The sequence below is a fragment of the Abramis brama genome, assembly GCF_963993115.1.
Source record: "Abramis brama genome assembly, chromosome: 25".
Classification (NCBI taxonomy): Eukaryota; Metazoa; Chordata; class Actinopteri; order Cypriniformes; family Leuciscidae; genus Abramis; species Abramis brama.
Genome location: NC_139987.1, coordinates 10,619,424 through 10,646,499, shown reverse-complemented (window position 1 = coordinate 10,646,499; position 27,076 = coordinate 10,619,424). Strand labels below are relative to the sequence as shown.

The following is a 27,076-nucleotide window of genomic DNA, read 5'->3' as shown; positions in this document are numbered from 1 at the left end:
GATGCCATCTGTAGATCTCTTGCACATTTAAGGGTCTCCACTACTTTTCTCTTTATTTTCTCTGTCTCTGGAAGATGAAGTAGTTTGGAGCTGTGGCGAGAATGAATCCAAAGTGGAGAGAAAGGTAACATGGCAGGCAGGAGTGTGCAGATCAGAGGTTCTCAACGTTCCGCAACCAATTTTTTTTTAGGATCCAAAATATGTGCGAATAGGGATGGGAACCATATATAATTTAGCGATTCTGAGGCTTCTCAAGGATTCTGCTTTCATAACCGATAAATATTTGTAAATAAATAAGACATGCAATTTGATTCCCAAATGATCTTTTGGATGTTTTAGTTTTCACTTTTTAGAGGTGTTGTAATGCAATTCAATAATTGACCTTAACTTTAGGATACAACTGTGCTAAAGGCAGATTGGAGTAAAAGGAACATTTGATTTTATTCTCATCTAATCTGTTTGCACTTTATGTTACAGTACGCACACTTGCGTGTACTTACAGTATACTTACCTAAGAAAGTACTGGTTAATATAAGGTAACTACATGGGTTAATGTTAGGTTTAGGGGCAAGTTCCGGGTTAGGATCTAGTTATTACCCAGTTGTTGTAATAACTATAATAAGAACATATGTACATGGGGAACAGGACTGTAAAATATAGTGCTACCTCTAAACCACTAGATGACACAACTCTACGCAGTACTTTCATACACATCCTTGTTTCACTATGAATGTGGAAATATATCAATTATGAAAGTGGAAATGTGTCCATTATTGTGCCTTTATCCCCAACAGCAGGTGCTAAAGGCACAATAATTGGCATTATAATAAATAGTAATCTGTCTTTTCCATTTTCCATATTTAGATTTAGATGATCAATATAATTTTAAGTTAGGTGTCCCCCTTAGAGATAATGAAAAATATATTTAATTTTTTTTTTTTTTTAATTTTCATATTAATCATATAATAAAATATCATATTTTTGGTTACTAGTGTAAAGCCATTTTAAATTATTATGGGATCTCCTTCAAGTCGTCTAAAAAATTATTTCATATTTTAATGACAGTATCCAAAGAAACTGAAAATACAAACAAAAATCTGAAATATTACCTTTATCCCTTAAATGCATGAATGTTTATTACATATCATTATTACATATTCGGGTCTTTAGCGACCCCAATCTATATCTAACACATATGGATCTCTACCTGTCATGGTAATATTAAACTCTCCTGATATTAGAGAAACAATTACAGAAGAATAAAATAAAGACTGTGAGGTTGAGAACCTCTGGTGTGAAAGTACAGGGGTGAGGAACATGTACACGGAGCGAACGGCTCCTGAGAAAGAGCGCATGTGGTTGGTGGATTACAGGGTGTGTGTGTTAATGTAGCTCTGTGTGTGGCTCTGTCACTGGGAATGAGGTCACTGGGTCTCGGCCCTATTTAATTAATTAGGGAACAGTGGAATGGAAAATGAATAGCAATCAGAGGCTCACTAATTTCAGACCTGCCAATCAATAAGCCTTAGCACTGAATTTTCCTTCAGGGGCCTTAGTGGGTCTCATTTAGCGTTGAAATAGGATACCGAATGCAGGCGTGCCTGTATGTGTATAAGTACATAAATATTCAAGACATGTATATCAGGGGTTTGCAGTCTAAGGGTTGTAAATGCAGTGAAAAGCTAATTGCACTTTCCATTTATGTATGTGGGCATACCTTAAAATTTTGAGTTCATTGAAATCATTTTTTTTAGGTAATACAAAGAAGGAGATTGGTTTAATTAACAGAAACTCAAAATATTATTTTGTCTGAACCACATAATTCATAATAAGTTGATTTGACAGAAGAAAAAAGTTGGGATGACATATCATGAAAATAATTTCACACAGAGTAGCAACCGTCAATCGACATACCAACACTTTGAAGAAACCATTTTCATTCACATCAACCCAGACGAATCTGACCCACAGTAGCCACTGAAGAAATCCCAGTGTGCAGTACATAACAACAGCACTGTGCATAGCAACAACTGTCTCTCACATAGCAACCACACCACAGTGCATAGCAACCACTGGCAGCTCTTTGTGTATTCCCTGTTAGTTGCTTGCATTTGACGCTAGGTGAACTGCAGTGTCTCTGTGACTAACCCAGTAGAGATGAACTCAAGTGTATCAAAACAAGTTTTGATTTGTTGTTCTTTAAAATCATTTACTGTGATCATTAAAGACTTCCTTTTTTGTGTGTGCCTTCCTCTTGCAGATATTCGCTCATTGCCTGATGTTGCCATGACGGGAAACTGCAGCCAGGAGTGCAGCGAGCTTGGTCACTCAGATGCCTGTTGGATGCCCGGTCAGCCTTCGCCCGTCCGCAAGACACGCAACCCCCCTAAACTGTCCACGTTTGTGCCTTATCAGGAGAGGGGGAGCCTGGGACGCCTGGCCAATGGGAGCGTGAGGTTGGGAGGAGAGGAGAACAGGCCACGCCTCCCACCTTCCCGTAGTGCCTACTCCAGTAGTGACCACACCCCCAGTGACCACGCCCCACTAGAGGAGGTGCCTCTGAGGGTGACATCAGAGTTCCCGCCTACCAGCCCCCCCTCCAATCACGCCTCGAAAAGAGAGATATACCTGTGAGATAACCACACCCACCATCTGTGATTGACACACATCAGAAGTTACAGAGACATGGTTGCAAGAAGAGAACATCAGATCTGCGACAGGATAAAATATCAATTGAATAGTGGAAAAATACGCTATTGTCATCAGAGTAGATTTATTTATTTATTTTATTATTTATTTATTCATTCATTCATTCATTCATGCATCTATTTATTATCACTTTTAACACGTTATTTCTTTTGGAACTATTTGTACTGTTTTTTTGCATACCATTAAAAACAACCGATAAATACTTTTACGTGACTAACCGACTTTTAGCTTCGCTAGCCTACGGAATGTTCATGGGTTCTTTTACTAGATTACCAAGTGCTGTAGTGGGCAGGAGATACTGCTGTAAAAGGATCTTGAGCCACATAGAGTGTCTAACACTCTTTACTTGATCCTGTCCTCAGAGGAGAGCAGTCTTTATACATGTAAAACGCTGTAAATACATTTGTATGGTGTATATATGAATATCACTATCCGGCTTGAGTTGAAAAATAGTAAAAAAAAAAAATAAAAAAAAAAATAAAAAGTTACATCTAAATCAGCCTGAACACCTGAAGTGTGTGTTTACTGCTGCTTTTGAGGGTCTGAACGTTTGTAATGGCCAGATGGGAACGTGATTAGACGAGTTGGATTGGAAGATTTCCTGACGGTGTGTCCGACTAGGACCCAGATCCTCACCTGCGGTGCTGTGTGTCCATGTGCACACTGAAACCGGTGTATAGTTTGTGTGTAAGTGTGCGCTTGGCGAGGGAGGGCGGTGGGTTTAACAGCGATTAACTCGCTATGACAGACCTTAGCATATGCCGGTGTGTGCGTTTGTGCGTCAGGGGACCTACTGTCACGAAAAGTAACACATGTGGCTTCTGGCACATTAACACGCTATTCAACAGATGAGAATCTGCGTGCATACTTTTGTGTCATGTGGCAGAACTTGTGTTTTTTTGGCACTGTGAATCTCCCCTGAACTCCCACGGTGTAGTGCAAACGCTGCCTGGCACTCGAGGAGACGCCTACGGCTCACACAGCACAGCCTCAGTGAGGAGGAGACCACCTGCCTCCCCTCAAATTATCAGTATCATTTCGTTAACTCAATGGTATGTGAAGTCCACAGACGCGCCTCATCTCCATCAAATTGCATATTCACAGTCCTTGGTTTACATAGTTTTTACCGTTTTAAATGAAACCTTTGTGTCCTATTTAGACTTTGTTTGATGAACAAATGTATTAATGCCTTAAAACAGTTGTATATAACAATCACAATGGACAAATTAGACTGATAATCCTGTCTTGTCTTTCGCATGTCAATTGTGCATGTTTTTTTTCCACAATCAAAAAAAAAAAAAAGACAAATGTTACAAACGATCACATCACCATCTTTTCAGCCACTTTTCTTTTTTTGTCTTTTTCACATAAATGTTCTGTCCTCCATCAATTGGGTATTTCTTCGGGTTGGTTGCTTTTTGGGGCTTTTTTTCTTTTTTCTTTGACACTGTGCTGACTATCTAACCTGCTCTAAAGCTGTGTCTCCCTCCATGTTTGAGAGAATCTCTGGGGGACCATTTTGACAATGACTATCTATTGTGCTCAAGGACCATCTATCTGATGGACATTATCATTACTACTGCATCACAGTGCATCGCCTCGACATCGCTACTTTTTCCTCACCTGCTGCAGCACAGTCCCTGCCCAGATCCCGGTGCTCGGGCGAGCGCGTGTGTCTGCCGGGAGGGTTGAAGAGGTGTACTGCAATGGGCATTTCCTTAATTGGGGTGAGTAATGAGTGTAGTGCAGTTGGCATATGCGAATACTCCAGCCCCCCAAAGGAAGCACAGATCACGGAAAAGATCCCAGTCCAAAAGCGCTTCAATTGTTTAAGCGAGTCGCATTTTTTCACTGCACTTACCTCATCGCGAATGCCTTCAGCACATCTCGCCGAATAATTAAGGCTGAAACGTATGGAAATTACTGGACGTAGCCATGATTAAATAAGGCGAATGATTATCCCGCCCTAAGGAAAGAAAGCACATTATGCTGTTTTCGAAGCCATTTAGTGACTCTGATAGGGGAGGGGAAAAAAAATCCAACGAGAGTCATGATATAGCGTAATTAGCCCAGCTTCGCTTTCCCTCCTCTCCACTGCAAACCACGCTCTGCCCAGGCGAACGTGTGAGATCGCTGACCTGGACTTAACACGGCTAAAAGATAGAGATGACCACAAAACTCTACCACCACTTAAAGGCTTTCATCTATTCAAACTCTGAGTGAAGCAGGCTTTGACCTTCCTCCACTCCGATGCCAGCCTGAGTCAGATAGTCTGAATTGCAGGTTTCGACTCCTCTGGCTTTTTTTTTATTCCTAGTAATTCTAAGGCTAGTCTCCTAGAATCCTTTCGGCCAAAATGCCGGAGGACGGACGGAGGAATGTCCACTTCTCGTGGTTGTTTTTTAAACTGGTGTTTAGATTTGTGCTCTTTCGCTGTTAGATGTCTGGATGTGACGAGACGACCGTATCGAACGAGGGAGTCTTTTCTTCGTCCTTAGAGCGAGACTTTTCTTCATAGAATAACGAAAACTGGTGTTTGTGGTAAACATCTCTTAGAAAGCGTTCTGTACATAGCTCTCCACATCCCCCCGTGTGTGGTGTCAAGCAGGCGACGAGTTGAGCATGAATTCCAAAGATAATTGGTAGAAACCGTTTACTGTTCTTGCTGAAATGTTAGTGCCGGTTCAAAAGAGAACAAAAGCGACGTTCACTGCACAAAACTCATCTTCACCGTTCACCCCAAACTGAAGACAGCTGCCTTGAAAGTATGTCTTTTGCAGGAGAGTTCAAAACTTGTTATCCTTAACTGTTGGTTATATTTATATAGGAATAAAAATGCTTGTGATGATCTGTTTTTGTACAGTTTTATGTACATGCAAGTGAAGCTTTTTAAATCTTACAACAAAAGCCGATGGCATATAAAAATCGTAAAGTGTTTATTGAGATGTGCACATCATGCCTTGGATGGATCGATCTTTTTTGCCGAGTCAGTGTGAATGTGGCCGTCGTATGCCTGCACCGTAGTCATTCACTGGCTCCTGTCACCGAGGGCTTTATCAGATTTTATGTTTATTGTGAACAGTGGATTGTCCGATCCGACTTGTTTGTTTGATTCCCATGTGTTTCGTTTTGTTCCGTTTCCGCATGTTGAAAACAAACCCCTTGTAATAAGTCCTTGCAAAGTTTGTAATAAAATGAGTGAAGAAAAAAAAACAAAGAAATTCATTTGCTTGGTGAGTCATTGTTTAAGAATGAATCTAGGGACTGTGATCTCTCCATAAAGCTTTTTCATTAATAAAGCAAATTGATCTGACAAAGATATAAGACTCATTTTTTTTTTTCTCTCTCTCTGGGTCTCTTCGCCTGTGTAAACAGAGAAAGAGGAAAAGGTTACAGTTCCGCCAGACTGACAGGAACTTAATAGAACAGAATAGCGAATGTGAGATCTAGTAATGTGAAGCTCTCACTTCACAAAAAGCTGTCCATCAATATTAATGATCAAAAAAACGCAAGACCCTGAATTTTCTCAGTCTCTGAAACCTAATTCTCTCCTCTACAAGGAGTTAAACCGTTACACCCAAGACCTCCCAGTACTCGACAGCACAATAAAGACGAAGCCATAAAGATGATAACGCTGAGATGAAAGACAATAAATCAATCCGGCTTTCATTTGGTGCACTGTCTTTATAGATATGCCACGATGTAATTTGCGCATCTCTGAAATGATAGCTTTCACAGATAAAAATAAATGGATGTGAGCCAGCGAACAAACGCTGGGAAAAAGCGAGAGTCATAAACAAGTTAAAAAGAATATCAAACGTACAAGATGGAAAATGAGGTAAATACTCAAGAGCAAGTATTTGTGAGTAAAGAGACAACTGTGGGAAAAGCAAGCGTAAGATCAGGATAGTTTAGATTAGAAGGCCAAACTGCCCTCTAATGGTCTTCAGGAGAACTACACCAAGGCGAAGGATTAGCATTTAATACCAGATACTCAACAGTCAGGATTAATGAATCAGATTGCTGGTGTTCTTCAGCTTCTTGTTGACATCACCTACAGCGTACACGTTCCCGAGGACGGCGGATGAAACGAGCAAAGCTGCATGAATAATAATTGAGATCAGGGATGATAGTGGTTCTTGACCACATAGAAGCACATTTCGCAGACAGGGATCCTCGAAGCGGCTTATTTAACCGAGGCTGCGAAGGGAGCACCCACTGAGTTTTTTTCATTAATCTCCTTCTAATGGATAGGTTTTCACTTCGCCTCGCTCTCTGCAGGCTGAGCTTTAAAAGGAGCCGTTTCGCTGGTGTTTTGTTTACGTGCGGCTGGGGCATTTGTTTCCTGTTGAAGAGGGAGTCTAAGTAGAGAGGGGTCTTTCTTCAAGATGAAACTACCCCCTCGGCTACTGCCTACTGTTGATCTGCTGTTGCCGTGGAAACCTGGCCCCTCTCTCTTTCTGTTCCTCGCTCTCTCCCTCACCCACGCTCGTTTTCGCTCGCTTCGTTAAGCGCAGTGCTGCTGGCAATTAGAAGCAAAGCCAGCGGCGGGGACGGCTGCTTCTCAAATGTACTCTCCAATTAAACACTGTCAAATAATGCCGTATCTCAACCCGCCGCCTCCCGCCGTCCCCTCCTATCACACGACACATTCGCGCCTCTAAAAGAAAAATACTTACAATCGTGCCAAAATAAGCAGGCACGTAGATCTATGGCGCGCAGATTCACGGCCTTTTCCGTAATGTTGCTAAAGGCGTCGTGTTTTTCCTGCAGGTGCTTAAAAAACTTGATTATTTTTTCATTCAGCAGAAAACGCATGTAGCTGCAAGCCTTAAAAAGGTTTTCTCCACAGTATTGATTGCAGATTTTTTTTTCAGGAAAGTGAGGTGTTTTACAGATCGCAGGCACTTAAGACTCATAGAAAATTGCTGGACTAAAGCCCTCTCATATTCAGCTATTTGTACCGCTGTCCTACATATCGACTCTGATACACTATAGGTGTAATTGGCGCATTAAAATCAATGGTGCAATTTAAACAGCATCATCATTAAAAAGGTTTATGTGCAAAGTCAATAAGCACAGTGGAGATGTTTGGGAACCGTGGGCACATGCAACATCGCACATCAAAACAGCATAATCACACATGCACGACCATTTTTGTTTGCGGAAGGTGGGCTACTACACTCCTTTGGTGCCCAATTGCGTCAATAAAACGTCTCTTTGTCTCATTTAACACCCGATTACGTCCCACCTGGATTCAATCTTCCAATCATCTATGATCCCGAAACAGCCTAGAGCCATCCATCAGCCCTGACAAACACAGCGACCGTACGCCACACCTCATAGTAGTGCCTCCTCACCCATTCATTGGGCCTAAACGCCCCCTTTCCACAGTTGCTTAGGCCTCAGGAGGCTTCTCCTGTATGTTCAAGTGGAAAATCACTTTCTGAATAACTACTTGTCCTTCTCGCACTCGTTCACAGCCTCGTCTGTGGTTTTCTGCTTGATAAAAACGGCCAATAGCTTATGCCTGGCAGCGAGAGAGAGTTATAGTGTACTATAAGAGTCACATTTGTGGAGTAGTCCAACAGGAGCTACTATTAAAAGTCATATTTTATTGACGCGTGTTTGTCGGGTTGTTAAAACAGGATTATTGAAATCGCAAAGACACGGCGGAGAGCGGCGAATCAACGGTGGCGTCAAGAGAGGTAGCTCAACACTTTCCCAGCCCACCTGCTGAGCATCACACCTAGAGACTCGTTTGAATTCATTTTCTAATCCTGGAAACATGACACTTTAACATTAATCTAATTTACTGCAAGTCTCTGGCCAAATGGAATTAAAACAGCTTTTCAATCCACTGGCATACACGCATTCAACAATGTCTGAGTCACCTGCTGCATGTATTTATATGCATGTGTGAATATTTATGTTCTGTACCTCAAGGTTTTAGCTCTTATGTCTATATGAAAAAAAATATGTCTGTGTTGAAAGTCACAGATTTCTAACAACATTTTGCACCTTGCAAACTCTCATTTGTCATCTACTGTATGAAACTGTGACATCACACACAAATTGAAATTGCGAATTGAAAATACGCCCAATGGAAACACGTCAATTTCGCAAAAACTCCCATTTATCGCAAAAAAGTTTTTACGCTCACATGAGGTGGTTTTTCAGGCAATTCGAAAAAGAAATATTTCGCAAAACTGCAATGGAAAAAGTTTTTGCGCATTTACAGGTCACCTGACGTAGATGACGCGGTATGTTTGGACAGAATACGAGACAGAGCTCTTTATTAAATTCATAAAAGGCAAAAGAATTACAGGAATAATGGATTCTAAACCTCAAATAAATGCCACAATCAAGACCTCGAAGCAGATATGAGGGAGAAACACCCAGAAACACCTCATATGTGCCGCTCACAAGTATAATAAGGGTCGCTCCTTACCATTAATGCTTGGAAAACACATCTCCTTCAATTAATAATAATGGCTAGTGCAGTGGCTGGGATATACATAAACCTACCAACATCCGTTACCATGGTTTTTTGGAATGATTTTACTTATCGCGAGAGGAAAAATGAAGTTTTAGTCGCATAACATCAGTTAATGGAAACGCCGTCATTTCGCAATAGTTTTTTATCGACATTTAGAAAAAATTGCAAAAGTTTTGCGCAAATCTGTAATGGAGACGTGCCTACTGATAATCTATGTTTTTGTCAGACAAAAAAAAAAGTTTCTACTTTATTCAGTATTTAAATTTTTCAGATGTGCAAAAGGTATTTAAATACACAACATAAAAACAATTATGTTCCAATTAACATCCTTAAATGCATCCTATAAATCTTTAGGCCTGGTTTCACAGACAGAGCTTAGATAAACCAGGATTAGACCTTACCTTAGAAAAAAAAAACATTACTGGTGTGCATCTCAAGACAAAACAATGGCAGTGACATATTTCAGGATAGTTTCTTTGTTAAAACAGCTCAAACATGCATTCTAGTCAGGGACTAAGGGGATAGTGTTTTGTACAGTATATAAATACAAATGTAAAATGATAACAGTTTTTAAAAATCTGTCATCACCTTCATGTAATTTAAACCAGTATGACTTTCTTTGTTCTGTTGAACATAGAAGATATTTCGAAAAACTACATACAGTACACATGGGGGTCTAATGTTGCTTTGGACAGGTTTGGAAATGACATGAGGGTGTGTAAATTATGACAAAATTAACATTTTTGGGTGAAATATCCATTTAAAGACACATCACCACAGTCTAATAATATTGTATCTTGATATGATTTAATGGCTTTGATTGTAATATTTACTACATTCAAAATAAATGCAGATTAGTACTGCATGAATTTTACTTCATGAGTTCAGACTTACATATAATCAGATATAGTATAAAATATGTGTATTTGGCATGCTGTCCAAGAAGAGGGCTCCGAGCTTGAAATTTGGTCCGAACCCAGAACACTCCCCCAGAGCTGGGTTTGGAATAATTGAGAGTGAGGAATTGAGGTGGAGGAGGGATGCTGGAAAAACTGTCGTGGAATAGAGGTAAATCAGCTCTATATATATATATATATATATAATATATATAAGCCTCCTCTCACACTGATTGGGTAGATTATCAGAACATGCTCCTCAATAAAAACATCATTTGCATATCCTTTCACAAGGAGGCAGTTTGTGCTATAGTAATGATGAGACTGGATCCTGGTCATGTTTTTGTCACTTGTTCAGGCTTTGTGTGATGCCTGAAAGTGATGCAAATCTACTGACACCAGCTAGGGGCAATGCGGTCAATTATGGAAGTGATGCTGTCTGTCTCCGTGAACAACCATAATTTGTGTCAAATTAATCCACTGATTATGATTGAAATCCACAAATGCCTGACAATCTTGTGGAATTTTAACAAAGGTTGAAGGTTTGGCTTGTTAGGTTAGCCCCTACTGGTAGGCATGGTAACTACACCATCTGGGTGCATTATGCTTTTCCATTCTCCATTAAGTTTTCCTAGAAACTATCATGGCACTTTCAATCACCTCACAGTGCAGCCATATTAATTATTCCTCTCCAGCTGATCATCATGATTTAGACTAATGTATAGCATATAGTTTCCTGATGCTTGTCTGACGTTTTGCATTAATAGGTCTGGTTAGCATCTGCAAAGCCTTGACACCCTGTAGAAAACAAAACTATGCAATAAACACTTTTTATTGTGTGGCAGAAATTGATTTAAAATATCCTGGCATTTAGACAGGTTAGCAAATATGATAGCTGTTTATGTTTACTACATCACACTTGTGACACATCGCATTAAGCATGACAAAAAAACGAGGTTCTTTGCTTACAGGTGTCAATTAATGTTAATGAATCACAATTTACACCTTGGATGTGTCATTTATCACATCGTTACCCTCCTCTGATATTTTTTAGCCATTTTAGTGGAAAATTCCTATACAGATTTCCTTTCTAATCTGAAAAAAGAGGAAACAAACTCAAATCTCGAAGGACGTATCCTTTTTATTAAAAAAAAAATGATTTAGATGATAGTTGGTGTTTGATAATACCTTTCTTCTCCAGAAGCACATTGTGTATTTCTGCATCTATCCTCCGTTGCATCTACACTTGTGGGCAGCCTTTATTTTTTTCCTCTAATCCTATGGGAAAAGGGTCCAGTCAGGCAATAGCGTTTTTTTTTCTTCTTCAGTATGCAACTGAAACCTAAAAGGAAAGTTAGAGAAAATATAAACTTTTCAAATTAAGAGAAGATTCGATATTGCAACATGAAGATTCTCCCATGAGAAACTTACTCAGACAAAGTGGATAGAAGCAGATGCTCATGAGGTACGATGGTAAAGGCAAGGAAATGGAGAGCAAAGAAAAGATGGATCTTTTTGTTGTAAACACTGGGGGTGCAATTAAACATCATGTGTACAGCTGCTCCGAACGATTTTATTGAATGCCATACGGAGTTAGTACACAAAACATGCCGCTAATGGTAGAGAGAAGTGCTTTATTTGGGAAGGAGTTCAGTTGAGAGCCTAATCAGAGCCGCTTTTACATATTTATCTTGCGCGAGTAGGGCCGGATTACTTCAACGCCGTTTTGTGTAGCAACATCATTTGCATTTATTCTAGAGGTTTGTCGGATATTGTTATGCACCTGAATGAGCCCTACAGGCACGGTGAGCTATAGTTCTTCCTCTTCCTCTAAGGGTGCAGAGGCGGCTCTCCTGCACTTGCTTGATGGCTTTGTAAAGACAGTCAGGGTACAGTTGGAAAACACGGCGTTTTGTTGAGAAATGTTGTAGCTGCTGGGAGAGCAGAACTGGCAGATCCCAGAGAAGAAGAGACAGGCTACATGATGGAGTGGGGAAGAGGGCTCTCATTTAGAAGATGAATACTGACAGGCGGTCTCCCGGCGGACCTGCTCCTTCTGTCCGACGTGAAACCTAAAGGAGAAGTGTGTTGATTAAGCACACACCTGGGTGGCTGAGTGGCATCAGCTGATCTTAGCCATGGGAGACTCTGATCAATCCCAGTCACTCATTTTCTGCTCTTTCAATCCTTCCATATCAAAGTATAATTGCCGTGCTTTTGGACTAATACGTTTTCGTTTGAAAACGCATCTTTTTCTCTCCGTTTTGGCCTTCCGTCCACACTGAGAACACGTTTTTATTACTGAAAACGCCTGAAACCGCTAGTGTGGATGGAGAGCGTTTTTAAACTAAAACTTCAAATGTATCCGGATTAATGTAGACGTAGCTTAGGTCTGTGGTTATATCTCCGGTTATATCTTAGGCTGGATGCACGTGATTTAGGGAGAAAAGCGAGCGGGTCTCGGTGGATAATGCAAATCGCTTTTGATTTACTCCACCAATGAAGCCTTACAATGTTTTGTTTGTGAAGCGCACTCTTTGGTTTTTTTTTTTTCTTCTCAGATCTGCTGAAGTTTGACTTCCAGCATGTGCGTCTTGGCCTATAGTGAAAGAGATATAAAATACATTAATGTATTTTAATGACAGTCACAGCCATTAATGACAGGCACTTCCCAATGTCGTTTCCCATCTACCTCGGTTAAAAAAAAAAACGTGCTATCCTCCCTCTCGCTCAAGCTCTGATCTTGCAGTCTCATTAAAGCTCACATTTTTTCCTCCACTCTCCCTTTTGAATAAAACTTTCTTCCTTTCGCAATCGATTCCCTCCTAATTAAAACCACCCTTTCTCTGTGTCCGTCATCTAATTAACAGGCTCCCATTCACTTTTCTATATGTCGATCCACTTAGCCACACAAAAAAATCTCACCTTTTTCTCAGTTCGCAGCTCTCTCTAGAAAGTTTCATCCTCTACAACCCAAAGCTCTCCTCTGAAGACAATTCTTTCGTCCTTCCTCTTCTCATGTCCGCTGTAAATTGGACTGAGAGTTGTTGGTAATTGAAGATCATTGTCTCCCTCCTCAGGCAGCGAGGCTTCGCCGTAGCCCTAACAATACACCTCTCTCCCTCGGCATCCAGCCAATTTCAGCCCATCTACTTTGTTGCTTCTCAGACTGGATCTTCTAAAGCTATGTGGAATTGGAGGTTCCATCTCGAAACCCAGAGTGCAGAGTCACTTTTTTCGGCTAGTTTTCTTCCACTGTCCCTGTTTCTCCCAGGAGAAGTATCTCTCCCAGTTCACTAACTCACAGGTCTGACTTGCTGTGTTTTCAGACAAGAACTACACACTAGGCCCTGGCTGTCCAATTACGATAGTGCAGATTGTGCCTCAAAACAACAACACATTGAATTCAAGATAATGGCGAGTCTCAAAGCCATTATTCAGCGCATGATGTGTTTTTTGAAGAAACGGTTGAGGGACTTTGAATAGTCTCGGTAAAAAATAAAAATAAAGCATATGTTTTGGGTCCCACATGCTGTCACATTTCTTCTCTTCCACTCTCCATAAATTTGTTCTTTTGTTGCCAGGAGACGGAAAGTCTTTTGTTCTGGGGAGGAAATTGGGGGAAAAGTGAGACTTGATAACCTCTCAGCTGAACTCCCAAAGATTTCATGATGGAATGGAGAATATTCTCCAGAGGATATGTTGACTTCATAAAGAGTTTTAAAGTGTGAAAATGAGCCCCTTTTTTCCAAGCAACACTAATTATGTAATGTAAAAGTGCTCCATTGTCTGGAGAGAACCAGGAAGTCAAATGCATTTTAAATGTATTTCTTACACCAAAACTGACATGTTTCACTTTTATAATGAGTACTCCCTTCACACTTGACTAAACTTGTATTTCCTTTTTGTTCTTGTGAGATGGAGGATGCCAGTGGAGCTCTACTCTCTCTCTCTTTCTCATCATTGTGAATGTGTCTGAAGTGAAGCTGACGAGTGCGGCCAGGTTTCTCAGACAGTCAGAAAATTAAAATGAATAAAGCAGCTACATCCAAAGTCAATTGCTGTTGTTTGCGTTGGTATAATTCTGCAAGAAAAAAGCAGAGGTTTTGACAGAGAACAAGATAATAGCGATGGTCCTTATTCAGGAGAGACACCATATTTCATTTTCGCAAATGAAAACGATACTGTGGGGGATAAGATGTACAGTCTGTTCAATGGGTTGTAATTTTGTTTCAATCAGAGATGGACTTGCCATTGAAAGCAACAGAATGGAGGTCGAATTGTGAGCTTTGTGATTTTCACAACAGAGAGAACATTTTTTCACAAGAACAACATTTTTTGTTTATATATATTTTATATCAATTTTTAGAAGTACACAATAAGGGACCATGTACAAAGAGCTGTGTTTAATACTATTCTGTATTTTCAGCAATGCAAAATTATGAATATTTTTATTCCACTGCTTGTGTGACCACAAATGATTTCACCAAGCCTGTTCAAAGCAGGGAGACAAGGAGAATCGAAAGAGAAGTGAAATTAACATACATAATTATATTTCATGTTTATCAGGGCTTTGCAATAAGCATGACCTGCTGGCCAGTCTGTAATTATAATAACTGTGTAATTTCCAGCTATTATTGAAGATTTTATTTGCAAAGTACACTAATCTGTGCTGAAAAGCATTTATATGTGTGAAAACGTCTCGGGTTATGACTGTAACCCTCGTTCCCTTCTCAGACGCTGCGTCGAGAATCGACACATTGGGGAACACCTTCAGCGTGATGCGTCTGAAGCCTGTATGGAACTAGTCCAATCTCGATTGGTGTTGCGCCATTACGTCACTCATGACGCCACATCTGACAGTGATGCGGAAGCTATAAAAGGGCGCCGGATCGCAACAGCATCAGCTTCTGATAGGTCAAAGCAAGTCGTTCTCAGGAGCGCAAGAAGTGTGGCCGAGGGATGCAGAACGAGACGTTCCCTGCGTCGAGAATCAACACATTAGGGATCTTCTCTAGAACCCCCTGGGAGCAGAGCGATCGGGGGAAATGTGTACAGGCGTTGCTTCAGCCACGCCTACACCATGGCATCCAGTCCCAGGGGAGCTGGATGCGTAACAGAAAACCAGAGCGGACAGTGTGTGTTCTCGTGAGAGGCGAACAGATCCACTTTCGCCTGACCGAACTTCCTCCATTTCAATTCCACCATCTCGGGGTGGAGTCTCCATTTCCCGGGCCTCAGCCCCCTGTCTGCCCCCACATTTTGTCCCCGGGAATAAACATTGCTCTGATTGAGAGTAGTTTGCCCAGGGACCACAGAAGAACCTGGTGCGCCAGTCTGCATAGAGGGCGCGATCTCAAGCCCCCTTGTCGATTTATGTATGAGACCACCGACATATTGTCTGTTCGTACTAGAACATGATGACCTCTGAGGTCCGGAAGGAAATGTCTGAGAGCCAGAAATACTGCCAACATCTCCAGGCAATTGATGTGCCACGAGAGATGGTGGTCCTTCCATGGAGCCCTGGTGTAGCGGCCCTCCATGACCGCTCCCCAGCCTGTGAGGGACGCATCCGTGGTCACTATTTTTCTCTGACACGGTGCTCCCAACACAGGGCCTTGGGACAGGAACCATGGTTTCTTCCACATGACCAAAGAACAATGGCATCTGCGTGTTACTTTAATCATGCAAAATGGGTTCCCCCTCGGGGAAACCCTCTGGTCCTGAGCCACCACTGCAGGGCCCTCATATACAGCAGGCCAAAAGATATTACATTGGACGCTGCTGCCAGTAGAGATTTATACAAGCAGGAGACAACTGTGCCCGCATCATAACTGAATCCCACACTACCCCCAGGAATGTCGTTCTCTGAAGAGAAATTAGTGAACTTTTCTTGACAGTGAGTCTCAACCCCAAGCACCTCAGATGGCTCAGAACAACATCTCGATGTTGATCCACCATCTCCTCTGACTGTGCCAGAATGAGCCAGTCATCGATGTAATTGAGAATACGAATGCCCTGAAGTCTCAGTGGAGCTAGAGCAGGATCCATGCATTTTGTGAAGGTGGGAGGTGACAATGCTAGGCCGAATGGAAGAACTCAGTATTGATACGCTTTTCCACCAAAAGCGAACCTCAGAATCTTCCTGTGATGGGGAAGGATGGATATGTGGAAATACACGTCTTTTAGATCTATCGTGACAAACCAGTCCTCGGACCTGATCTGACTCACGATAATAGGTATGGTTAGCATTTTGAATCTGAATCTCCTCAGAGACCGATTCAACACCATGAGATCTATTATAGGACGTAACCCCTCATCCTTTTTGGGAACTATGTAGTACCGGCTGTAGAACCCGGATTCCCTTTCTTGAAGAGGAATCTGCTCTATGGCTTCTTTCGCTAAGAGGGACTGAACGTCTTGTTCCATGACCCGACCCTCGGTCGGCTGACAAGCATGTGAACCACCCCGCTGAATTCCGGTGGACAAAACTCGAACTGAATTCTGTACCCTTTTTCCACTGTGCGCAGGACCCACTGAGATATATTTTGAAGACCTTTCCAGGTGTTTAAATACACTACTAGAGGGACCAGTCTCTCGGGACTGGCCTCGGGTGGGGGACCGCCCTCAGAGGCCTGCGCATCGCGTCAGGGCCTCTTCGCCGAAGCCTTCCTCACCTGAATGACGGTCCTCAGATCTGCCTTCGGTTTGGAGGACTTCGGCTGAGAGTGTTATCTCTGGCCCCAGGCCTTTTGTGGGGGAGCACGAGAGGCAACACTCTCTGCAAGGAGCTGGCGGCTGGCTCGATCTGGAACGACGGTGGGGGATAAGCTGTTTAAATGCAGCTGACTGTCGCTTCGCCTCCTGAAACCTCTCGACGACAGTATTGTCACCGAAAAGAGTAGAAGGCAAAAGTGGGGCATCGAGGAGGAAGGCCCTGTCCTTCTCTCCAATGTCCGACAGGTTCAGCCACAGGTGTCTCTCCGTAGCTACTAGTGCTGCCATGGAGCGGCCAATGGCGTGGGTCGTCTCCTTAGTAGCATGGAGAGACAAGTCAACCACTTGATGAAGTACAGTAATATCGTCGAGGGCGACCTCCCCGCTGTCATCCACCTCTTTGAGCAGATCGGCCTGGTATGCCTGTAATAACCCCATTGTATGCAGGCATCCACCAGCCCGACCCGCCGCCATATATGCCTTCCCCACCAAGGCCGATGTAGTACGGCAGGGCTTGGAGGGGAGCGCCGGAGCTCTCAGGGATGATGCAGCGTCGGGTGAAAGATAGGAAGCGAGTGTCTCTTCCACCCACAGCATCACCCCATAGCTGTTCTCTTTCGAGCCCACAATGGAGGAATATACGTGGACACCGACACCTCGGTGTGGAGATCGGTGAAGAAAGGGAGGCTCCGGCACGAAGGCTGCGATCAGGTTTGCAGGAAGCGTTCATCTAGTTTGCTTTTTTTGGCCGGTTCCTGCTTCTCTGATGGCCATTCAATATTTCATTTGTCCACTTCCCTGGTCACAACCTCCAGCAGTTCCTCGAAGGCAGGAGAATGAGATGGCGAGTCCTCTCCTGCCTCAATGCCCAAAATATCGAACTCCTCGGAGCCAGATAGTTCGAGCATCGGGTCCTCATCCTGGGCAGATGAAGAGCGGACTTCCGACTCTTGAACGGGACCAATGGAGCTGGCTGCTGATTGCTGAGAAAGGGCCGAAGCCGTCTCAACAGATGCGGGTCCCGATCCACGGGGAGTGCGACCCTGGTCTGTGCTGAAAAGCATTTATATGTGTGAAAACGTCTCGGGTTATGACTGTAACCCTCGTTCCCTTCTCAGACGCTGCGTCGAGAATCGACACATTGGGGAACACCTTCAGCGTGATGCGTCTGAAGCCTGTATGGAACTAGTCCAATCTCGATTGGTGTTGCGCCATTACGTCACTCATGACGCCACATCTGACAGTGATGCGGAAGCTATAAAAGGGCGCCGGATCGCAACAGCATCAGCTTCTGATAGGTCAAAGCAAGTCGTTCTCAGGAGCGCAAGAAGTGTGGCCGAGGGATGCAGAACGAGACGTTCCCTGCGTCGAGAATCAACACATTAGGGATCTTCTCTAGAACCCGGATTCCCTTTCTTGAAGAGGAATCTGCTCTATGGCTTCTTTCGCTAAGAGGGACTGAACGTCTTGTTCCATGACCCGACCCTCGGTCGGCTGACAAGCATGTGAACCACCCCGCTGAATTCCGGTGGACAAAACTCGAACTGAATTCTGTACCCTTTTTCCACTGTGCGCAGGACCCACTGAGATATATTTTGAAGACCTTTCCAGGTGTTTAAATACACTACTAGAGGGACCAGTCTCTCGGGACTGGCCTCGGGTGGGGGACCGCCCTCAGAGGCCTGCGCATCGCGTCAGGGCCTCTTCGCCGAAGCCTTCCTCACCTGAATGACGGTCCTCAGATCTGCCTTCGGTTTGGAGGACTTCGGCTGAGAGTGTTATCTCTGGCCCCAGGCCTTTTGTGGGGGAGCACGAGAGGCAACACTCTCTGCAAGGAGCTGGCGGCTGGCTCGATCTGGAACGACGGTGGGGGATAAGCTGTTTAAATGCAGCTGACTGTCGCTTCGCCTCCTGAAACCTCTCGACGACAGTATTGTCACCGAAAAGAGTAGAAGGCAAAAGTGGGGCATCGAGGAGGAAGGCCCTGTCCTTCTCTCCAATGTCCGACAGGTTCAGCCACAGGTGTCTCTCCGTAGCTACTAGTGCTGCCATGGAGCGGCCAATGGCGTGGGTCGTCTCCTTAGTAGCATGGAGAGACAAGTCAACCACTTGATGAAGTACAGTAATATCGTCGAGGGCGACCTCCCCGCTGTCATCCACCTCTTTGAGCAGATTGGCCTGGTATGCCTGTAATAACCCCATTGTATGCAGGCATCCACCAGCCCGACCCGCCGCCATATATGCCTTCCCCACCAAGGCCGATGTAGTACGGCAGGGCTTGGAGGGGAGCGCCGGAGCTCTCAGGGATGATGCAGCGTCGGGTGAAAGATAGGAAGCGAGTGTCTCTTCCACCCACAGCATCACCCCATAGCTGTTCTCTTTCGAGCCCACAATGGAGGAATATACGTGGACACCGACACCTCGGTGTGGAGATCGGTGAAGAAAGGGAGGCTCCGGCACGAAGGCTGCGATCAGGTTTGCAGGAAGCGTTCATCTAGTTTGCTTTTTTTGGCCGGTTCCTGCTTCTCTGATGGCCATTCAATATTTCATTTGTCCACTTCCCTGGTCACAACCTCCAGCAGTTCCTCGAAGGCAGGAGAATGAGATGGCGAGTCCTCTCCTGCCTCAATGCCCAAAATATCGAACTCCTCGGAGCCAGATAGTTCGAGCATCGGGTCCTCATCCTGGGCAGATGAAGAGCGGACTTCCGACTCTTGAACGGGACCAATGGAGCTGGCTGCTGATTGCTGAGAAAGGGCCGAAGCCGTCTCAACAGATGCGGGTCCCGATCCACGGGGAGTGCGACCCTGGCCTGATTCATCGAACAGAGCCAGGCGGGAGCGGAGCGTCCTGAGAAGGAGCAAATCACAGTCGTGCTTTTGTGAAAACAGACAGACAACACCAAATAAGACAATACAGTCACACAGAACGCTTGCTGAAGACCAGAAAGGCATCATTTTATAGCTTCTTGTACATATATACATATATTGTGTGTGTAAAAAAATCGATTAATCGTGATTAATCTGACATAAAAGTTTGTGGGTGTGTGTGTGTGCATATAGATATTTACAGACATATTTTATGTTAGATGAGATTAATCGTGATTAATCGTTTTGACAGCACTAATATATATATATATATATATATATATATATATATATATATATATATATATATATATATATATATATGTAATAATAATTTTGATAGGCAAGCAGAAAAGAAACCTTACTGTTGAGCCATGTATCTCCAAATTGGACAAAAGTGATGTGAACCATTTTCGAGATTGAAAATCAGACACACTATAAGACGGCAGAACAAGATTAAACATGGCGTCTAGCTGTCTACCTTGCATGAGGCCATATTACTGAAAGGTTTCAGTTAAGGCAGAAATCTCTCTCACCTTTATTCCTCAGAAGGTGGTGTAATCTCTCTTCATGGTGAGGTAACTTTAATGGCCTGTTATGGTTCAGGCTGTTTTGTAGCCGTTACGGAGCGTTTACTCGCGAGCTCTTTTGCAGAAGCACGGGAAGCGGGTGACAAATCGCTGCGTTCCTCACGTCAGTCGTGCAATAGGGCCACTCATGCAAAGCAATGTTTCCGGCTGCTTCAAATGAGATTCATATCATGAACGAAACACTCTCTTACCTTACAGCGCAGAGAGAAAATGGTCCAGTGCTAACCCTCTCCCAGCGGCTTTATAAAGAGGTGATCTTGAGGGAAAAAACCCACTTAAGCTTCGGGTTTGGGGATGAGATGAATTCATCATTTTATAGGCCTGCATAAATGAAAGGCTTTCTGTGAGATAACCTGCTTCGTCTATTTTCACCCATAAAATTCAAACCTAAAAATGAATTATGAACGGAGTCTATTACTCTCCATATTGCAAATACAGAGCCTCAATCATCTTATGACCAGATAAAATGTTCAAAGATGCCATAATTTTAATATAGGCCTATACTTATAATTCTTTCACAAGGTGGAAAAAAAAGGTATATACAGATATAATGAGGCATTCATATATAAATATTTAAATTTAGTCCCCCTGTGGTGAAAATCAAGCTTTTAATGTTGTTTATATGCTATGTGGTGTTTTTAATAATAAGACAAACCATGTACAAATTCATGTCAACACCATTGCAAGGAAAAAACATTTAAATATGTAATTTTGGTGATCAAAGATGAGTTAAGGGATACAATTATTGACTACAGGAGGACGTTAACAACAACACAGTTCATCTGTCAATCAATTGCGAATGAAAGTTGCTTTCAAGTGTGTTCCAAAGTTGATCTAGAACACACTTGTGGTTCGTCATGTGAGAAATACCTGAAGATATGCCAACCAATGAAATTGTTGCTGTTTTATTTCTTACACGACATGAAGGCAGCACCACTGAAGTCGGTTATTCCATTGATGGAATTTTCCGGCTTTCTGTGTTTTCACTGGGATTCATAAATTTTGGGGCATCTCGCCCGGGGGGCGGGGTTACGTCCTACGTCACATCTCTCATGCGGGTTCTCATCGACCAGGGTCAGCGCGCACCATAGCGCACACACACAGGCAGGCACAGAACTAGCTAGCGAACCTAGGTCTTAAATCTAATAAGTTATGTTTTTTACAACACGTTTTTTGATGGAAAAGTGATGTTTAATTTCCATAGTCTTTGTTTAGTGAACGAAAGCGAAATCAGGAATTGCGGTCTTTCAGTTTGTTTATCGTTACCTAGCTACCAAGGGTTTAAGTTGTACAAGATCAGATGTGCTGTAGCCTTAATTACAATGGCCAAGTCGCGTTTCATATTAACAGATGAATAGGCTTCGCTCAGTTTATTAAATACATCCAACCTGAAATGTCTCTTACAAACTATGAAGGGACAATGAATCAATACACTGACATGGCAATGCTAGACAGATAGCCTACTTTGTTTGCACAGTCCTACCGTGATTTTGTCACTCTTCTCTCCACTCCTAGACCTACGTCTGGTGACAGCGGGGAAACTTTTACCTCGATAAAGTTAGGCCTACTTATTGTATTGCAGAAAAGAAAAGTAAACTTCCAGTAAACTCCAGTTAACCAGTTCATGTTTCTTCTTTAGGTGATTCAAGCAGTAACGACTAATTAGACTCAATACTGCTATTACAGGTGGAATTATGAAATAGAAACAGGCCTTAATGCAAGATTTTAATCATGTCAATACACAATAAATAGAACATTTAATTAATAAAATTAATCAATGAGTCAGGACAGCCCATTCATGCAGGTAGTGAAATAGTTAAATCAAATACAAATACACAGTAAAAAAAAAGGTTGTTAACCTTAAGCCGTTATCAAGTCAATTAAAAAATAATATTTCATGGTGTGCATGGTGTGTTAATTGTTTGTGTATGGTGTGTATGTGTTTTGTTTTTTTGTTTTTTTTATGCAATGTTTTCAACATAGGGAAATATATACACCATTTGTCAAATCCCCCCACCCCCACCCCCACCCCCAATCCCTTACCAACAACACATGGATCAGCATTAGTTAGCAGAGTACAAATACATGTGTGAAGTAATCATACAAAATAAACACACACAAAAAAAAGAAAGAAACAAAAAAAGAAAGAAACAAAAAAAAAGAAAGAAAAAGAAACACCTATTTACAAAGCAACTCTTGTGTGTATGTCTGTTGATTGTTTTAAGAGTGATGGTGCGCAGCCACCCTGGTTCTGCTTCACTATGTCTTGTGACTGCCCTGTGAATGAGTCTGGTTCTTCAGCGTTGTGGTCAAACTGGAGGTCTGGGGGGTTCAAAGCCAGGTGTCATGACAGCTCTCTCTTTTCCCTACAGGTGTCAGGAGTAGGATGGCTTACCGTGAGGTCTTGAGAGGCGTGTCAGGTTTCAGCCGTTGGAGGCCCACCAGTTAGATGACCCCCTGTGTGAGTGTTGCCAGAGATGGGTGAAGCCCTAGCATGTGGATCTCCACAGGAAGGAGAGGTATGGTAGTGGTGGGGTGTGTGAGAGACACCCCTGTGCTCAACGCCAAAGCACCAGTCTAGTTGGCATCACCATCAGAGTACATCCTCAACCACTATGGAAAGCACCCTGTCACAGACTCCTACGCTTCAGGAGGCCTGTCCATGCGCTGGGTGCACAGGGGTGTCACTCACACACCCCACCACTACCATACCTCTCCTTCCTGTGGAGATCCACATGGTAGGGCTTCACCCATCTCTGGCAACACTCACACAGGGGGTCATCTAACTGGTGGGCCTCCAACGGCTGAAACCTGACACGCCTCTCAAGACCTCACGGTAAGCCATCCTACTCCTGACACCTGTAGGGAAAAGAGAGAGCTGTCATGACACCTGGCTTTGAACCCCCCAGACCTCCAGTTTGACCACAACGCTGAAGAACCAGACTCATTCACAGGGCAGTCACAAGACATAGTGAAGCAGTGTGGCTGTGCTGATCCTTCAGTACAGGTCCTATTCACCAGGCTTCTTGACCCAGGCGTTGCTTGTGTTGCCCATTAGGAAAGCATGAGGGACTTTTCTGTCTGTCAGGAGACCTGGTGCGCCTTCTGTGTTGCTCTCTGTGATCTATAAAACATTAATATTTTGTTAACACAAACCAGGGGTGCAAACCAGATGAGGCTTCTGTAAGACTACAGGTGAAGCAGTGCTAAAAAAAAGTTTTTAAAAAAAGTTTTACAAAAGTCTTACAATAACTATTTTCACCAAAAGAGGACAGGTTTGCACCACGTAATTTGAAGTTGGTCAAGATTGCTCTATCTAGCTAATCTATCTAACTCTATCTAACAGTCGAAATCTTAACTAAACAGGAAAACAATCTAACATGATTAAAAACTTACCCTCCATCGTGCAAAAAGATGTACACAGGGTAACGTTAACTTCCCACTCAACAGACGAGTCCAGAGACAGTTGGAAAAACTATATAATCTTTGACGGGTCCCCGCTGGTGCGCGCTGACCCTGGTCGACGAGAACCCGCATGAGAGATGTGACGCAGGACGTAACCCCGCCCCCCGGGCGAAATGCCCCAAAATGTATGAATCCCTGTTTCACTGTTATACGGTAGAGGGTGCTATTACACATCTTCTGAAAGAGTGCATAATCTTCGGATCAAAACACAGAAGAAGAAGCAGAAACAAGCGATAAAAAATAAAAAATAAATAAAAATCAAGTATATTTGTATAGCGCTTTTCACAATACAGATTGTATCAAAGCAGCTTCACAGTATTAAATTAAAATAAAATAATACAACAAGGTTTGTTTCTAGTGGAATTTATTGATTGATAAAATAAAATTAAATATCCCCAAAATATCCCCAACTGAGCAAGCCAGAGGCAACAGTGGCAAGAAACCGAAAAAAACTCCATCAAGTGACCTAATGGTGTCCTAAAACTCCATCAGGTGACCTAATGGAGAAAAAAAAAACCTTGGGAGAACCCAGGCTCAGTCGGGGGCCAGTTCTCCTCTGGCATTTATGAACTAGAGGCCGGATTGTAGTTTGAACTGTAAGATTAAAAATATTATATGAATGCCTGGCCGAAAAGATGCGTCTTTAATCTAAAAGCTTGTAGTATTTAAAGAAACACGTTTTTCTCAGCTTTTTGTTCAAAATGTTGCTTTTTTAAAATTAAACTTACATTCAAGTGTTGATAAAAAATGAAGCTAGAATAAAATTATTTTTTTTAAGCAGAGGCTCTGTTCTTTCTTTTTATATAATGCATGTTCAGATATTCATACAACAAAATATTCTGAGGGCCAGGAAAGTTTCGTGAAAATGATTGCTGGCAACTTTTTTTTTAAAAACGCTGTCTGGGAAAGAGTTAAATATGAATATGTAATCATACCATATTGTATATCTAATTAATTTTAAGGCGTCTGTTTCACGATTACGTTTAAGTTAACATATAGTTAACATGAACTAATTATGAAAAATAATTCTAAAGCATTTCTTAATCTTGTTAATGTCAACATTTACTAATACATTATTAAAATCAAAAGTTGTATCTGTTTTAATGCCTAATTTAAGCCTAACTAATGTTAACAAAGATTTAAAAAATACTATAACAAATATTGCTCATTGTTAGTTCATGTTAGTTAATGCTTTAACTAATGTTAAAGGAGCTGTATGTAAGATTGTGGCCAAAACTGGTACTGCAATCACTTTCAAATTACTGTAGAGCGGTGTATCCCCTCCCCCTCCCCCCTGACTCAAGGTTGCCAGATAGGCTGCAGGATCCAGCAGGAACGTAGCTGTGGTAACTAGAGCAGAGCTGGCAACCCGGATGCCGAAACACTACTGACTTTGTGATTGGTAGATAGGTGGAGGGTGGGGCATCAGGCCAAAACACAAGATGACAACATCAACATCAGTTGAGGGCTGCAACTTCACTTTTTAAATGACAATATCCTGGCCGTACTACTGTTGTCAGTGATATAAGTATTTGAAATGAACATGATTTATTAATGTCTAGTGACATATCAGGGCCATTTTATGATTAATTGAAATACATTTCTTACATACAGCTCCTTTAACTATATGGCACCTTTAATGGCGTTCTTAGCTAGGTTTCAACAAAACAGAGAAAAAAAATTACATGTTTAATGTGAATAGTTTTGCCATTTAGTAGATTTTTAATGAGAGATGTTTGAGTTCACGTCAAAATCTTTTTGATTTCCTTATCTTGGCAAATCTGAACACAGTTTTTGATGTTGAGAGTTGTCTTCCCCAGACAGCACATCTGAGAGATGTCAGCAGAAGTTTCCATTTGTTCACTATTTATTGTGTAATTGTCTAGGAAAAACCACTGAGAGGGAAGAGATCTTTCCCTTCCTATATACAGACCGGCCTCACACATGGAGTCGCCGTGGACTCTTCTCTCATTCCTGCCCCCTTCCCCTCCCTGCACTCATTTGTACATCATTATTCGCTAAGGGCTAGGATCATCCCACCCCCTCCCTGTGGTTTACACCAGAGATAATTGGAGGAAAACTCAGCACAGATCAGCCTATCTGGATCTAATTGTCCGCTCACCCTGGACTGTGCTCCTTGCCTCAGAGAAACCTGCACACACTGTCAGCAGTAATTCCAAAATAATATACGATGATATTTTACGCTACTTTAAATTAATTCCTTTGGTGCTCCAATTAAAGATTCCGCTTGACCTATTCCCCTCTGTCTCATTGGTCATCTTTGTTTCTCTCTGGTATCTATAAACACGAAAGTGAGAGCCCATTTGTCTACGTACGTTCTGCACACCCTGCCCTGTCTGTTCTCATAGGCGAAGTCACAAAGGAAAATACAGAGTGAAGCTGCAGGTTTGAAAACGAGAAATGAGGTCGTAAAACAAGTCACCGTCATCCTTGGCGCATTATCTGACAGCGGCGGAGGCACAAAAAAAAAAAAAAAAAAGAAGCTTAATTTCACGTCGAGCATGTTTGTGCTTTTGCGGGGCGCTGCTGTGATTCGCTGAGGGCATGAGACGAGAGCAGAGAGCTGGGAATAAACCAAGCAGGATGTCATCTGTCACAGAATGCCAGCAAGGTGACAGACAGCCACCCGTGGCACTTTATTATCAGTGGGTGTAGTTATGAAAATTATAGCTGTGCTTCAAACAAACGGGGCATAATTCATGTCAAACCGCTCCCCAAGTTAAAAAATCATATTTTATAGATGGAGAATTGTTTACTGATTGTCGAGGAAGATGCTCTGTTTTGACAGTCTGCAAATGATACAGTAGTATTATTTCTTTTCTTTTTCTTTTTTTTTTTTGCTTTTTAAGGTGGTTGTGAAATCCTGAGCCTCTTGTTGGACATCAGTCTTTATTAGATGGTGAAAACATGAAGCGCTTGTGGGCTTTTGATGAATGGATTGCACTGACCGCCACACTGGTTCATTTACGTTGGTGGCCAGCAGGATTGATATCGCACAGGAGTTTGTTGTTGTTTTAAAGGAATATTCCAGGTTCTTAACAGCATTTGATGCATAATTTGTAGCATTACTTGGCCCTCACAGTGGAAGTAAATAGTTTTTTTGTTTTTGTTTTTTATCAGAAAAGTGAATTTTATAAAGGCACTAACAATAAGTTACTCCGCAAGGATGCATTAAACTGAGCAAAATACATTTATAATGTCACAAAAGATTTCTACCTCAAATCAATTCTGTTCTTTTTTTGGCTTTCTATTCATCAAATAATCCTGAGGGGAAAAAAAGTCACAGTTTCCACAAAAACATGTTTTTTAACA

The 27,076-nt window shown here is 42.4% G+C and overlaps 1 protein-coding gene across 2 annotated transcripts in view; it reads left to right on the top strand.

Moving 5' to 3' along the window:
• pcdh1a (protocadherin 1a) overlaps positions 1-6,033 on the top strand; it is a 73,106-nt gene extending 67,073 nt beyond the window's left edge. For both annotated transcript variants that reach the window (XM_084104844.1, XM_084104845.1), the window contains exon 5: positions 2,261-6,033. In XM_084104844.1, the coding sequence (XP_083960970.1) occupies positions 2,261-2,634 (374 nt within the window). In that variant the 3' untranslated portion in view covers positions 2,635-6,033. The remainder of the gene's footprint in view (positions 1-2,260) is intronic.
• Positions 6,034-27,076: the final 21,043 nt, after the last annotated feature.